The 15,877-nt window shown below is 43.4% G+C and overlaps 3 protein-coding genes across 7 annotated transcripts; 1 reads left to right on the top strand and 2 right to left on the bottom strand.

Annotated features, from left to right (window-relative positions):
* Positions 1-224: 224 nt before the first annotated feature.
* Positions 225-2,503, bottom strand: LOC127767205 (protein WRKY1-like). 2 transcript variants are annotated; one of them, XM_052292468.1, is made up of 4 exons: positions 2,372-2,503; positions 1,182-2,069; positions 976-1,101; positions 225-646 (listed from the first exon to the last, which is right to left on the bottom strand). In XM_052292468.1, exons 2-4 carry the CDS (start codon positions 2,039-2,041, stop codon positions 478-480), a joined length of 1,155 nt encoding a protein of 384 aa, XP_052148428.1. In that variant the 5' UTR covers positions 2,042-2,069; positions 2,372-2,503; the 3' UTR covers positions 225-477. The 2 variants fall into 2 exon arrangements, with proteins under 2 accessions (XP_052148428.1, XP_052148427.1); XM_052292467.1 differs by lacking the exon at positions 2,372-2,503 and having other exon boundaries at positions 1,182-2,336.
* LOC127767204 (DNA (cytosine-5)-methyltransferase 1A) lies at positions 2,074-15,675 on the bottom strand. 4 transcript variants are annotated; one of them, XR_008016341.1, is made up of 16 exons: positions 15,534-15,675; positions 14,994-15,058; positions 14,320-14,360; positions 12,449-13,910; positions 10,722-12,201; positions 10,447-10,611; positions 10,145-10,337; positions 9,956-10,067; positions 9,720-9,867; positions 9,421-9,618; positions 9,057-9,335; positions 8,799-8,960; positions 8,482-8,700; positions 7,923-8,091; positions 7,560-7,623; positions 2,074-2,104 (listed from the first exon to the last, which is right to left on the bottom strand). XR_008016341.1 is itself a non-coding variant. In XM_052292466.1 (15 exons), exons 3-14 carry the CDS (start codon positions 14,351-14,353, stop codon positions 7,960-7,962), a joined length of 4,584 nt encoding a protein of 1,527 aa, XP_052148426.1. In that variant the 5' UTR covers positions 14,354-14,360; positions 14,994-15,058; positions 15,534-15,675; the 3' UTR covers positions 7,452-7,623; positions 7,923-7,959. The 4 variants fall into 4 exon arrangements, 2 of the variants coding, with proteins under 2 accessions (XP_052148426.1, XP_052148425.1); XR_008016342.1 differs by lacking the exon at positions 2,074-2,104 and adding an exon at positions 4,968-5,187; XM_052292466.1 differs by lacking the exon at positions 2,074-2,104 and having other exon boundaries at positions 7,452-7,623.
* Positions 6,135-7,346, top strand: LOC127767207 (PRA1 family protein E-like). Its single transcript, XM_052292469.1, has one exon. The coding sequence runs from the start codon at positions 6,416-6,418 to the stop codon at positions 7,106-7,108; it is 693 nt and encodes a 230-aa protein (XP_052148429.1). The 5' UTR covers positions 6,135-6,415; the 3' UTR covers positions 7,109-7,346.
* Positions 15,676-15,877: the final 202 nt, after the last annotated feature.

The following is a 15,877-nucleotide window of genomic DNA, read 5'->3' as shown; positions in this document are numbered from 1 at the left end:
AATTTGCAATGATTCAGCAGTTTAGATCTGTTCATTCCCCTCGAACCACACTCATGCTTCACATCTACACATCAGACGGAAAGAGACACACTAGGAATTGACGAATTGTGCGTTGCAACTTCCAGAAAGAGAAATCAGTGAGTGCGAACTGAGCGTAACTCAGCTGGTTTTTGATGTGGTAGAAACTGTTAAGACTTAAACATGATAGACGCATGTGGTGGCTTCGTTAATCTGTATATATGTATGCGTGTTCATAATTGTGAGTGTGCACTTTTATATGAGCGTCCGCATTTATACGTTTTTAGAGCTACTACTCGTACATGATCAAACATAACAAGCTAGTCACAAATTTGATATTACCAAGTAGCTGTTCATGGACAAGTTCAGATTTCCAGAATCCTATATTTGCATTTGCATTTGCATTTGCATTTGCAGTGATGCTGATAGATACACGGATGGTGATTAAGCTAAGGATCATCAGGTCTGGGGATTAGCGGTGGCTTGCTGCACTACGGAGAGATCGAGCGGCTGCGCGTGGTTGTGTTCGTTCTCGTAGGTGACGAGCAGCATCGCCGGGTCGCTGCGACACCTCTCGACGTGCTTCCTCGCCGGGCAATCCTTCTTGCTGCTGCACCTGTAGTATCCCCTGCATCAAACCCAAACACAATCAATCTCATCAAATTTGTCTAATTTTTTTCATCTGAACATTTGATCATGATTAAGCAGAGTACAGGGTACAGATTGCAGATCAGTTGGAAGTGGCCGTATTAATAGGCATGACAGATAAGTTGATCATTAGCTATTGTCTTTTAAATATGATAATGAGATGGTTATTCTTGTCTTAAGTTGAAACTGATCATAGTAATTGGAATTGCAAAGAAGTTGATCAGTAGCAGTAACTGAGATGAACGAGTATTATGAAGCTATGACTGAATTTTGAGATGATTAATTGTTCTTAGTAGTGAGATTTACTACCTTGGATGAGGAGAGCCTTTGATTGGTTTCTGACCATATTTTCTCCAAGAATAATTATCCGAAGGTATATCGGCGACCTTGTCGCTGATCGCCGGCACGGTGACCACCTTCTTCTCCCTGGGTTTCCTGCGAAGAAATCGGAAGCAAGAACACGGTCAAGATCATGGCAGAAATGGCCGAGAAACGGTGGCGAGATTGACACGGACTTCTTCTTTGGGCAATGGCATTTGCCGCCGGCGTCGTCGTCGGCGGTGGCCTTCCTGGCGCACGACGACGGCTTCTTGGTCGTCGGCGCCGCCGCAGCCGCGGCGGAGTTGGTGGCGGCGTCGGACATGCTGATGAGCTGGCTGCTGATGGAGGTGAAGAAGGAGGTCGCCGCCGACGAGGTGCACACCGAGTTGTCGAAGCTGAAGCTGATCACCTCCTTCCCTCCGCCGCCGCCGACGCCGCCGCCGACGCCTCTCGGCATCTCGATGTGGAACTTGTCGCTGATCGGCGTCTGCTCGAACTGAAAGCTCTTCATCGGCTGCTGGAACTGGATGTGATTTGCGGAGGAGGAGCTGTTCACCATGGGTGCAGGTGCAAGCTTCGAGCTGTTCTTGGCAGCCGCCGCCATGGATGCAGCTGGAGCAGGAGCGCCGCGACTGTTCAAATCCAAGAGCGTCGTCTCAAGAAACAAGCTCCGGTCAACCACCGCCGGCGTGACGTTCGCGGCGGAGGAAGCCGCCGCAGCCGTTGCCGGAGACGGCGACGCAGTAGCAGCACTACTACTGAAATGGAGGCGGCCATTGCTGGGAGCAGGAGAGCTCGCCGCCGCCGCCAACGGGTGGTCCATGAGGCAGCCCGGATCAACCGGCGGCGAGCTCCTCCTCTTGCCAAGCCTCGCCCTCGCATGGCCGACCCTGTTGCTGAGGATGGTGACCACCTTGCCGAACCTTGACACCGCCTCGTCGGTCTCCGCGACGGCCGCCATCAGCCGGAACGGGTCGCCGGACTTGGACAGGATGGCCACGAGCTTCTTCGAGCTCTCCACCGCCGCCATGTTCGCCTCCTCCACCCCATCCATGGCGAAAACCGAGTAAAATTCAAGCACCCTTGGTGTTGCAATGGAACAGTGAGTGTTTTTCAGCTGAGAAATCAATGAATTCTAGCAGAAATGAGCAGATCATAGGTAGTAAATAGTAACTGAATTGATCAAAGATGAAGAACAAATTTGACCAAGAAAATGAAAAAAGAAAAAAAAAAGGAGCTTTGTAAGATTGGATGAAACAGATTTCTCTATGAAAATCTAGGAGGAACAAGAGATGAAAAGCTGCAAGATTGCAAGAAATGGTGGCGTAGGAAAAAGTTTATGAATAAGATCTTGGTGAGATTTTATAGAGGAGGAGAATACTACCATTATATGATGGCAAATGAAATCTCATTGGGTCCTTCACTTGTGCAGGAAGTAATTCGGGGAGTATAGAATTCCATCTGGGAGTGAGAGGTGGAACACCATTGGAATAAAATTTTAGCAAAGTCAACGAGACTGCTCCTGATCAAGTGATCACAGCCGTCGGTAGGATGGACGGTCTGGATGCTATTTGACTTTGCTTTTATTTTTTTTTTGTTAACATTGAAACTGAAGTGTGGACATGGAACTAAACTTTTCTGCAGTTTCAAGTATTTTATGCTCATTATCAAGTACAGGGACTTGAAAGAAGTTGATGAGCTCATAAACATTTTCCTTTAAAAACCATTATAGCTGTTTTATTTATAGGATTATGACTGCAAGTCTTAGACACTAAAATTCAGTAAGGCATTATTTTTGGGAGAAATAAAAACTGAATTGAATAAGTCGCTTTGGCTGTATTTTTTTTGCCAGCTCACTGGCAGATGAATGGATCAACATTTTGGAAGTCAACAGAAATTTCATTTGTTTTTGTTTGGTGGAAATACTATATCATCGGCTTGCTGTTCGATTCCAGCCGTCATCTCCACCAGTGTCAGTCACAAACAATTCCATATGAAATTCTCCATTTTTTTTTTATCGAAGCCAACCTCATTTTAACTGATGATATGATTGAATACATGGCATAATTTGAACCCATAAATATACCCCAGGTAGTGAGGAAAAAAAAAACATAGAACACTTGCACGTTGTAGGATGCAATAACAATCAAAGTGTAGGTCTCCCATTAATTTGTTGAACAATACAGCTTATCTTAGTACGAACAGTTCAATTAAAATAAGGTTCTGTTCACTTTAACGTCATTTTCAACCATACCAATTTTTTAGCAAAGTTATCAAAAAAATATCTACGTTTAGTTTGTTGCTAAATTTGCTAAATAAATAAGAAATCATGTCAAAAATTTGATAATATTATCATCTTGCAAAGTTTATTTTGGCTACAATCTGAACATGCCTTAACTTTCAAACTTTCTGTTCAATAAACTTCGAGGTCGTTTTGGAAGGCCGAAATTACGGCCCATCTTTTAGAGATTAGGCCGAGATTTGAGCGTTGGCCGAAAAGGCCTGAGAGGCTTGGAGATGTGCTGTAGAAAATTTGGAGCCCAATAAAACGCAATTAAGCAAAAAGGCCCAAATTTGGCTTTCATGCAAATAAGTTCACTGAACCCTGATTTGGCTTGCAATGAGGCAATTTCGTCGGCTTTAGACTCTGGATTCCGACGGCGTAAGGTTGTTTCTGATTGTCTTGAAGTGGTTAACAATTTGAAGAAGTCCAGTAGATTAATGTAAGGTCAAATTCTCTGGGGTTTGTTGGTTTTTGTCATCAAGTTCAGGATTCGAATAGTGAAGCTCATATGTTAACTTGGAATGTGTCTCAATTTGAGAAACACCTAGGGTTTTCGGCTGGCCTACTAGACGACATTTTCTTGTTAGACTACCCTGGTTTTAAATATAAGCATTTTGACATTTTAGAGGTTTTAATATTTAACGGCGAATACAAATATTTATAGGTATTACTTCACCTACCACCTACCTTCTATTTTATTTTTTTTACTGAATAATCTTACCATCAATCATCGCCCAACTTTCCCAAACCCTATAGTTTTAAAAGAGACATCGTATTTTTTTTCTTTTCATCCTTAATCTCTATGAGTACTTATATGTTCCTACGGAGGGAGTATTAAGTATATCACTATGTATGGCTAGACGTGTGAGCTTGTAATTGAGATTAGAAAATCACGATAAATACCCCAAAATTTGAAGTATCAGCGGCGAACAAGTCGAGGCAGCTTTTTGAACCAAAAAAATGACAAGCGATCTCGGCACGTTTTGCATGGTTTGTTAATCTCTCTATCCAAAAGTACAATATCTATTTTATTTCTTGGTTTTTTCAAAAGTTTAAGATATATTTGTAATTTTTATGTGCTAAATTAAATTGTTGATTGGAACCCAAGAAGTTATTTTACTACTACTTATTGATTACATACATGATACATGTGTATACAATACTACCGTTCATTGCTTTTATTACGTGGCTGATGGGTTAATCACTCCTTAGTTTTGATGAGAAAAATAAGTACTACCTCGTTCCATGTTAGATGTCGTTCTAAAGTGTTTAGTATGGATTAAGGTTTAAGAAAGAAATTATACCGTCCTTTGTTAAATTATGTATGGTTGGATGTGAGAGGATGATTGAGGGTAGAAAAGAGAAAATTTTGAATTAAAAGTGATTGATGGAACAAGTATTACTCTATTGTGATAAATCTTAAAGAGATCATTAATTTAGAACAGATGGAGTATTATATTTTTGGACGAAGGGAGTGGTACTCCCTCCATTTTTTAATAGATGACGCCGTTGACTTTTTCTCACATGTTTGACCATTTATCTAATTCAAAAATTTTATGTAAATGTAAAAGATATAAATCACACTTAAAGTACTATAAGTGATAAAACAACTCATAACAAAATAAATTATAATTACGTAAATTTTTTGAATAAGACGAATAGTCAAACATGTGAGAAAAAATTAACAGCGTCATCTATTAAACGAATAGTCAAAACATGTGAGAGGTAGTATTACTATAGCATCGTGGGCTCGGGGCCGTCTTTCTACATCTCTCTTTGGACGGCGTTTGGGTGACGGGGCCGGCACGCACATGGTGTGTGTGTCATCCTCGCCCATTTCGCGGCGTGATGAGGCTGCGAAAAGCGTGCCTCGATCCCTTCTTCTGTTGCTGCTGTCCAATCTGATCTGCAGAGATCTGGATGGATGGATGTGTGTTGGTACATCGGTTGGGACACGGGAAAGAGGAAGATCAGTTCAACGTGCAAGTGTCCAAAATCCAAAATGGTAGTGGTGGTGGACGTTTCTCTCTTGTCCGGAATCACCCAACATTAGGGTGCCATGGCCGGACATGATTGGCGCTGTCAAGCAAACAAACTGTGCTGAAAAAATATAAAATGCCACAACGTGTTTAACTGTTTATATTGCCTGGAGAAAATAGGATTCCTGTGGATAATTTTTGAGGCATTTCGTGGTGTGTACTAAGAGTGATGCCTTGGATATTCGGTGTGTATGGAATGAGTGTTCAGATCCTCGTTAGCAAATGCACTGTGATGATATAGGCTTGACAACAACTCGACGAAAAACAGACAAGGTCCTAGTACTATTTCGTATGCTACGGTTTTTCCTGTTCCTATGGAAAATTAAATTGTTCTATATGAAATTTATATGAGTAAACTTTAACTAGAATTTGAGAGACACGAATCTTTCACAAGATGTGAAAACGCGACCACCGAACAATTATAGCTCCTCAGTGATTTTACGACAAAAACCAACATAATTAAAAAAAAGTAATGTTACTATGTTAATTTTTTTATTAAAAGAATTGACCGATTTATTGAACACTTTTTAAATACATAATTTTTTATGATCCTTAATACTCCATATGATCTCTTTCTTTTGTTGTGTGGGTATATGTTTTGGTTATGTGCATTTTAGCTATGCAGAGATGGAAAGTGTTCTCGGAGTAATTTTATCACCTTAATATAATTAATTGAGATCAATAAGGTTTTTATTAACTTTAAGAAAATATAGAATTTTGAAACCCGGCTTTCTAAGAGACATGGTGCTGCATGTGACATGAGTAGATGCTCAACGCTAACACGCCATATGTCCTCTTGATAGACACATTCACGGTCCATCGCACTTGAAGCACACATTAATTCCGCCCGATTTCATCTGCCGACGATACAACAACAAGCCACTTTCCCACTTGATGCCGATCGAGCTACTCCTTAAATAAATAAACCCCCTCCAACTCGCAAATCCCCAATTGCAATTTGGATCTTTAGTTCTTTATTCAAAGAAAAAAAAACTAAAAAGAAAAAAAAAACAGCTTCCAAATCATTTCCCCTCCTCGTCTCCTCCAGCTAGAATCCGCGGCCCCCTAGATCCACTCCGATCGCAGCCTAGGGTTCGCCTTCGCCATGGCCGCCTCCACCGCCTCATGGTCGCGCTACGGCACCGTCCCGCCGGCGGCGGCGGCGGCGGCGCCTCCCCTGAAGCGCGAGGAGGTGGTGGTGGGCGGGGACGGGGAGGCGGCGGCGGCGGCGCCCTCGCCGTCGCCCGCGACGGCGGCGGAGGCCGGGGTGGCGTTCTTCTCGCGGGCGAGGGCGGTGGCGGGCGCCGCGGCGGGGAGGCCGAGGGCGTGGAGGGAGGTGCTCGACGCGACGGCGTTCTCGCGCCCGGAGAGCTGCGGGGAGGCGAGGGCGCGGGCGCGGCGGAACCTCGCCTACTTCCGCGCCAACTACGCGCTCGCGGCGCTCGTGCTCATCTTCCTCGGCCTCGTCTACCGCCCGGTCTCCATGCTCGCCTTCCTCGCGCTCTTCGCCGCCTGGCTCGGCCTCTACTTCGGCCGCGGCGACGGCGAGCCGCCGCTCGCCTGCATGGGCCGCGAGGTCGACGACCGCGTCGTGCTCGCCGCCCTCTCCGTCGCCACCGTCCTCGCCGTCGCGCTCTCCCGCGCCGGCCTCAACCTGCTCGTCTCGCTCGTCCTCGCCGCCGCCGCCATCGGCGCGCACGCCGCGTTCCGGATGAACGTGTACCTCGACGAGAGGGACGCGTACGACGGATCGTCCTTCATGGGGAGCTCCTATGGCGGCTACGCGCTCCCAAGATGAAGAAGCATCAACACACTGAAATGAGATGAGACGAAGGTGTTTTTTTTTCTTCTAAGAGGATTCTTGATGTGATTCTGATCTTGTGCTTGTGTTCTTGGATTTCTGTAGCTTGCAATGTTGTGTATAGAATTTTCGTTTTCATTTTTCAAGGGAGTTTTACATTTGTTTGATGTAGTATGCTCATTTGGGTGAATTTTTTGGGCTGATTATGATGATTTCAAGTTGCTTTGGAGGAAAATTTTGTCAGCCTGCCTAACTGTAAGCCATCCATCCTTCCCTTCTCAAAATAAAAAGAAAGAAAGAAAAATCAAGTTGTGAACTGAACATAACATCAAGATCAAAATGCAATACATCGAATGTTCATATGAATAAACCAACAGGTCAAGAAAAGGATTTATTTTGAAAAAATTAGCTGTGTAAGAAAGCTGTATATTATCAAGTGGCAACTGACCTTGAAGCAGGGACATGTTTGCCTAGCACAAAAGCTGATATTGCCAGTTTGCCAATACACAACTCTGGAAAACGAGAATTAATTCTGATTATGGTAATCCTCATCATATTGCAGTCATATTAATAAGAGTTGTACTGTTTACAAAAGCTTTCTATCCCCCCCCCCCCCCCCCCCCCAGTGCTATGATTCTCTTCTGAACTTCTATAGTTCTATGAACCAATATCTTGATGGTATCAGAGTCCTACCAGCAAGTTAGATATACAAAAGGTAATCCATGTAACCATCCCAGAATTAATTTTAGGAGTCCAATTGCTCACAAAATATAGAAAACTGTAATGCTTAGTTAAACCTATTTGGACCGACCAAAAAATGAGGGCGATGCAGTGAAGTTAAAAGCCACTCAACGCTTGGCGTCGATGGCTTGCTTGAGCTTCCTCCCGAGGGCATAGGCAAGGGGCGGTGGCACGGCATTCCCGATCTGCCTGTGCTTGTTCTGGATGTTGCCAGCGAAACGGTAGCTATCGGGGAAGCCCTGCGTGCATACAATGGTGACAGTGTCATGTAGGAACAGATCAGAAGATTCAGAAACAGATCAGAAGATTCAGAAAAAGGGCAACAAAGTTGCAGATGCAATAATGGCATCTCGGTAGAATGAATGCATGTTTGAACAGGTTCAAGAAGGAATGGACAAAGCAGTTCTGCCGAAAAGAGAGATGACAATATATCCATTGATTTATGGTTAAAGAACTAAATCTACTGCTACAGTGCTGATTGAGACAAAATGTAGTACTAAATTTACTTTGAAGGATAAAACTTCCTGAAAATTTGTTTGTTTGGGTTAGTCAATGACTCGATGATTAGTTAAGCATCATTAACCTGTTGCAGCAGTGAATGTATGGGGGGTGAAAATAGGTATGTGTACCTGGGATCGAGCACATTCACGGACAGTAATGATCCTGTCCTGCTCAGGATGGAAGCACATGCCGACCTTCCCCATTGGCTGAGGATCCGTTACAGAAGTGGGGAAATTGCCCTCCCAGTCCAACCTACCGTACAGTCCTTTCCACTGATTGTGCCTTTTGGCTGTGTTGGGCAAGCACCAAGGGATCAAGTCCACCATCTGCCCTGTGGACAGCTTCACCTGTACTTGCACAGTCAATGAACAGTAATTGGTGTTTACAGAGTTTAAAAATAAAACAGGAGGCAGGAGAAGTTAATTAGAGGGCCAAATGTTAGTACCTTTTCATCTGGCAGGTCATGCCAGTCGCAACCTGGGCGCTTTGGAATGTGCTTGCATCTTATGAGGTTCAGCTCATTCATCTCTTTAGATATGTGGTCATTCAGTGAAGCCATGTCGCTTCTAATCTTCTTCTGGAACCAAGACACAGGACCGCTTCCGTACTGTAGCACATCATACAAAGTTTATTCAACTGACATAAAGCGGCAGCTTAAGAACAGAACTTGGCGAGTGAAGCTAGTGCGATATGTAGGGTATACCTGAATTGTTGGTTTGCCGGCGCCATTTTCCACAGCTGGTAGATCCCCAATTGTATCTCGAACTGTAATTGAGCGGAAAGGGGCTCCTGCAGCGGTGCTTTTGACAGCGGCGTAGAACTTGCCATCAGGTAGAGTTATTTTCAGCTCAGGGCTAGCAAAGACGTGCATTGGTTCAGGCCACTCTGGAAGAGTCTCTCCAGGTGCAGCGGCCCAAATGAATGCCCTTTTCCTGGACTGCGCAACACCATAAGCCCCTGCCTCTAAAATTCCAAATCGGACCTAAGAACATATAAACAAGGTTAGAATGTATACAGAAATGGAAATGCTATAGCACAAGCACAAGTGAAGAGGAAGTGTCAAGCACCTGGTATCCCATCTCCAGGAGTGATGCCAGTGTCAATCTGAAGGTCTGTCCTTTGTTGAACGAGACAAAGTTCCTAACATTTTCTAAGAGAAAGAATCTAGGACGGAAATACTCCGCAAATGACAGGAATGCTAAGATCATCTCGCACTGGACTTTGCTCCAGGGACTTTGATTGAATCTGTTCATCCCAGAAAAACCCTAAAAAAGGATAGGTCAAAAGGTCAAGCAATTGGCTTGCAATGTCGAATGTGTTGTTAGGAGCTCCCTGGTATACAGGCAAAAGCCACATAGCAACTGACCTGACACGGAGGGCCACCATTTATGAATTCTACTTCGCCAGGCACGGGCAGATTCTTAATCTTGTCCTCAGAAAGTTTAGCTGCTCGTTCAGCAGCCTCAGAAGTGGAGATGCAATCATCAGAATCACCACACTTGTCCATAATTGCCCTGCATGATCGTATAGAGATACGTGCTGAAGATACAATTTACATATACATGATAAGCATATCAAAGAGGGTAAACAAAAATGGCGTACTTCAGAATCACATTGCAGTTTTCGACAAATACTGCAGCTTCTGGATGGTTTTCACCAAATGCATCCCCAGCAGGTTCTTCATATTCAATAGCCCATTTAGTAAGTGATACCCCTGTACAATCCAATGGTCAGAAGGTAACTGGAGTCAAAATGTTCCTATGAAGCAACATCTACATGAGCAAAGCATACCTGATCGCTGCAATCCTTCAGATAAACCTCCACAACCAGCAAAAATGTCAAGTGTTGCAAGACAGTTCTCTGATTGCCCATCCTTTGGTTTGTCTGAACCACCTAGCTCAATGTCACAAATTTGCTTTCCTTTGTTCTTTTTTGAAGCAGGTACTTTCCTTGTCAGTGTCACAAGTCTAACATTGGGCGGTAGCTGGTTAAAGATCATGCAAGACAAGCTCGGTCAATAATACAAAGACATCTCCCAGTGGAAACAATGCAGATAACTAGGGATTCTGAAGAAAAATTTGGCAGTAGCTGACCTGTTTGAGAGCTCCATTAGCAGGATCATATAAATATTCACAACAAAAGACATGTTCAACCACCGCTGGAAGATCTGAATTTGGAAGGTCATCCTTCAGTCGAACCTCACATTTTCCCTCTATCATCACCACAGGTACACTTATTATATCTTCACTGTAGTACACCTGGATCAAATCACAAAGTACACAACAATCAAATACCAAAGGCCAAAAAAGATAGGTTTAGGTGAAATCACAGTATTGCCAATGATGCAGATGATGGAAAAAAGGCAAACCTCTCGGATGTCTGATGAGTAGGCTTTTGTTGATGAAATGTCATCAGGTCGGTAAAACCTTCTTACTTTCACTTTTGTCGATTCTGGATTAGCTTTCCTTGATCCAGCAGGACCATGAACACTCAGCAGATGGCATACTGCATAAGGTTTTAGACCCACATTCCTTCCAGCCTTGTAGGTCTCATGGCCCTCCCCTTGGGAGAAAAATTCAGGCCTGATATACAGAAAGTCATGGATGTTATACGTAATATTCTCAAAGACAAAGCTGCTCTCAGAAAGTAACTTGAATTCATTGCCAACTGGTTTTCTCTCACAGGAGCTACAGATGCCTGTGCCATTTCCAATTTTATCATACGGAAGGGAGAAGAATCCGCCTTTCTCAGGCCAGTATAAGCTTTTGCAAATATATTCCACTGGCAGGCCCTTCCTTTTCCTCTCCTCTGCCTTGGCCTTTTCAATTCTCTTAGCTTCAGAATTCTCTTTTCTGTACTTGTGGCCCCAAGGCAGTGATTGGATATTAACAGTCACCAACTCTTTGATGTCACTTGCTTCAAATTCTAAACAGTCATTAGTCAAGAAAACCTCTCTATCATTTGCAGCATTGCCAAGAACAGTCTGTGAACCTTCTTGCAGAATTATCCCATGAATCATATTTTTACCATCAAGTTTCTCATACATATACTCAACAAAACACATGATGGTTTCTCCTGAATCATCCTCTATTGTGACTGTCGCACCAACAGAAATACTGAGGTCTTGAACAATAACACATTTGTACAGAACTTCTCCAGACACTGTTTTTCCAGCTGTTTGACCTTCCCATTTGATTTCCTTGCGAGTATCTGCTGACGACTTTCTAGACCGTGTTGATGGTGGAGTCCTTGTGGCCTTCTCATCTTGAACATTTACCTCCTCTTCAGCATCATTGTCTTCATTTTCTTCTTGATCATCATCAATTTCCTTTGGTTCATTCTGATCTTCTTCCTTTGTATCCCCAGGGAAATAAGTGGCATAGTATTCACCCCATATCTTGCTGATCAACATTGTAGTTGTAGCACGCATAAGCTTCTTTCTCAGTATTGGACCCATTTTTGCGCTTGGGTTCAGATTCTCCCCTCTCATCTGTTGAGATTTTTTCTTGATGGCCAACTTTGTGTGCCTACTTTCCTCCATCTTTGCTAGAAGACCTGTGATGAAGGCACACCGTTTGACAGATTCATCTGGAAAGTCTGCAAACTGCTGAAGTATTATCTGTCCATGCACCACGACATATCTTTCAACGGTTGGTGCTTTCGATGATATAAATGCAGGGTGTCTACTGTCAAATTCTGCTACTTTCTTGATAACTTCAGCAAAAGAAAGCTTTGAAGCGCGACTTTGCTCTTTTAAAAGGGTGATGATACTAACAGCTAGCCTTGCTGTTTTCAGCACAGGCTCACACCATGGAGCATATTGCTTTGTTGGCTGGCGTAATTTGTACCTGGAATTGATTACCAGATGTAAATTAGAGAGAAGGTAAACACAACATGGTTGCAAAATTCCATGCTTCAAACAAAATGCCAAATTCGTGTGTGTGTGTGTGTGTGTGTAAGATATGTTATCCGAAATGCATTGAGTTTATTTTTCCATCATGAGCTGGCAATGATCAAGACTAACAAAGCTAAAATATGGTACCCCTTGGAGATAATGGTAATACAAAAAGAAAATAGAACTGCCAGGGTATTTACCAAGCAACGTCAGTTCGAATGGTTATGCAGATCATTGAACCACCAAATTCTACAACCCACTCTTTAATTGGGCTCAAATAAATTGGAACTCCTGGATCTTCCCGGCCAGATTTACTTGAGGAAGAATGTAACTGTGCTAGCTCAGCTGTTGAACAGCAACTACCATCATCCTCTCTCATAAAACCAGATCCAAATACCACAATATCATTTTCTGCACCAGCTTTCATAGGGATGAGCTCCAAAGAAATGAGTCTGGAATCTGAATTGTATAGAGCCCAGTTGTCAAGGATTCTTACAGGTACATCATCAGAATACATACCAATATCACTATCAAATATGTACTCATCCATTTCTTGGTTATATGGTTTATAGTAGGCTGGCAGTGGGTAGTCGTTGGCAATTTCAGTTTCACAAATCTTGATGTAGATATTTTTCTGTGAAGTTCCACGCTTGCCTCTCTGCTTCATCATTTTCCATTCTTCCTCTTCCTGCAACAGTCTTGCTAATTTTGCATCCTCATCCTCAGTCAGTCCCTTGTCTTGCCCATCCTTAATCCTCAGAGTTCCATTCGAGGGCATAGCTGGCAAATGTGTGAATCCTGCTCTTGATTTACATTCATCTTTCAGTGCAACAAGAACTGGCAGTGTGGCCAACATCTCATCATCATTGCCAGCTGTATGGTCTAATCCAATAAGCTGTTTATATATGAAATCACCAGAGGAGATCACAAAGTCTTTGGTTACTGTTCCGTTGAAGCTTCTGTTTGAATTAATGGAACGGACAACACCAGCAATTAATTCTTCTAAGTCCACCTGAGGATTTCCACCAACTGATCTAGCTAACTTCTTATAGACTTCAACACAGACACGTGCCTTCTCACTAAAGTGTTCAAAATAAGATCTGTAACTGCTTGCTGGCTTCACACATTTGTAATCTGATGTTTCTGTTGAGACCCAAATTACTGCAGCACCTTCATCATAGCCAGAAATCGCCCAGTTTTCAATTCGTCCAAACCCCGAACAACGTATTCCCTTTCCCCTATCCTTTTCCAGATCATCATCCAAGGGCATGATAAGAGCTGTTATGAAAATGTCATCAACTTCAGACATTTCAAAGGGTTGCAGATTACCATCTCCATCATGTAAGATGAAATCGATGATTTTTCTGCAAGGTTGACCATCTTCAGGTCCTGTCCTTGTCAAATTAACAGCCTCTATTTCCTTCTCTTCAACCCGACTTTCCTTGATTGTGATAATTGAATCTTTTTCTGATAAGTCCAATGACTTCTCTTTGAAGTTAGAACAGGCAGCTGCTCTCTTCGGTCTCTTGCTGGCAACAGGCTCATTACCAAGTTCAGTGGCACCATTGCTCTCTTTCTTGGAAACATCAAATTCACTCTCCAAGTTTTCATTCTCAACAGGCTCATCTTCTTTATGAACCTTTGCTCTACGCCTTTTTGTTCCTGAAAGACAAAATGGTGTTGGTTATATTACAATTTGAAATAATTGGATACCATACAAGCATGTATCCATCAGATGAACCAAGCACGTTAAAAATATAAACAAGTAAATCAACATCAGCATCTTACTTATAACTGTCAAGCATGTATATGTAGAAAGCTATTGCAAGATTCTAGATTGCAAGCAAGATCAAACATGATAACTCCAAGTGATTATGAGTGATATATGCAGGCATATAATTATATATGTGTGTGGCTCTAGTTGAATTCAGTAACTCACAATGGTAAAAATAAGCTGTAAGCTACACTGCATAAACTGCCTTACGATCTGACTAAAACTTAGTTAAATCATAAATGCATGAGATGTTATGTGAAAGTGAGATAAGCAGTTACAAAGTAGACAGAAGAAGACCTGTGGTAACAACAGAACGTGGACTTTTCGCCATAGCTCCCCTGTAAATTTGGAATCAAGCAGGCATTTCAATTAGAAGTTCAAAACAAATATAGGAACCAAAATGCAAAACTCAAGAGTTTAGCAAGTACATCAAGAAGTTTGTATGACATCAAAAACAGTTTACAAAAAGAAAATAATAACAGCAACACACCATCACCGCATCATCTCCTTCTTGGAGAATCCTATTAGTTTCAGCAGACGGTTTCTATAGCATATTGAGCTAGGCTCCATAAGGAAGCTACAGTTATACTAGTGTACAACACAAGTTGATCCCATTCCCATGTGCAAACACAAATGCGCTAAGTTAACAACCCCACATAGATTGCTGAATGTGTAACGTACTACAGTGCACTAAAATTAAATAATTTATTTAGATAATGGAATAATGTAATAAACACTTTATTCTCATTAGTATTATACCACATAGATTGTTGAATGTGTAAATAGTGCAATGCATTTTCAACAGTGGTGCAGCAACCACTGATTTAATGAAAGCCACATTACTAGAGGGCCACACAGAGCATAACAAGCAGCAGTGCAAAATCCTGAACAGCTTCCGCTCGATTATCATTCACCAGTCAACAACAATTCAGCTACTAGTAAATCCGAGGAAGAAGGGTGGGGCGATATACCTTATAGGTAGAATCTGCAGGCTTCACCACGGCGGGTCACTGATCCATCGCCGAGTTCGCAACCCCTGCACAACAAAACCAGCCGCATTAACCATCAAAGCGCCATGCTACTCGGAGCATGAAAAAAATGGCACCAAAAACTCAAATGGACTCATCCACATTCGCACAGACGAAATAGAGGACACGCTCGCGCACAGCATCAGCAGTGGAACAAGCGATCGAAGATGATACGGAGCAGACGAACAAAATCGCCGCCTCACCCACCACGCCGATACACCCAAATAAAAAATCTCGGCGAATGTACGATCGCGTCAGAAAACAACACAGCGTGAAGCCGGACGCGAGCCGACCGAGACGCCGCAGACACACCGCATCACGCGACCGCGATCAGCTCTCCCCACGACACCACGATCAGCGACGAACCCCCACAAGCAGCCAAGGCAGAGGCAAAACTACCAACCAAAACCCACCACCGCACGCGCAATCGCGCCACGCGAACCAAGCAATCGAAGCAGCGCGAGGAGGGGGAGAGGGGATTACCGGCGGGAGCTAGTCGAGGAGGAGGGCGCCGTTGGTATGTGGAGCCCTTGTCCTTCTCCCTGGGGTTTTCTCTGTGGTGGTGGGGTTTGGAGGGGGAGAGGAGGCGAGGTGAGGCGACGTGGGGGTGGAAGTGGAAGGGGAAGCGGAGGGAACAAGAAGGCGGGGGATTTGAGTTTTTGGGGCTGAGTCCCGAGGAGACGAGAGAGCGGGACCCCTTGGGCGGGAGCCCCGAATATTTCGAGTTTGGACTTTGGCTTCCTTTTAAAAATAATACTCCCTCCATTTCAAAATGTTTGGCACCGTTGACTTTTTAGCACGTGTTTGACCGTTCGTCTTACTAAAAA

This window comes from Oryza glaberrima, chromosome 3 (genome assembly GCF_000147395.1).
Source record: "Oryza glaberrima chromosome 3, OglaRS2, whole genome shotgun sequence".
In the NCBI taxonomy this organism is placed as follows: domain Eukaryota; kingdom Viridiplantae; phylum Streptophyta; class Magnoliopsida; order Poales; family Poaceae; genus Oryza; species Oryza glaberrima.
The sequence above is the reverse complement of the archived record's forward strand: the minus strand, read 5'-3'. Positions and strand labels throughout refer to the sequence as shown.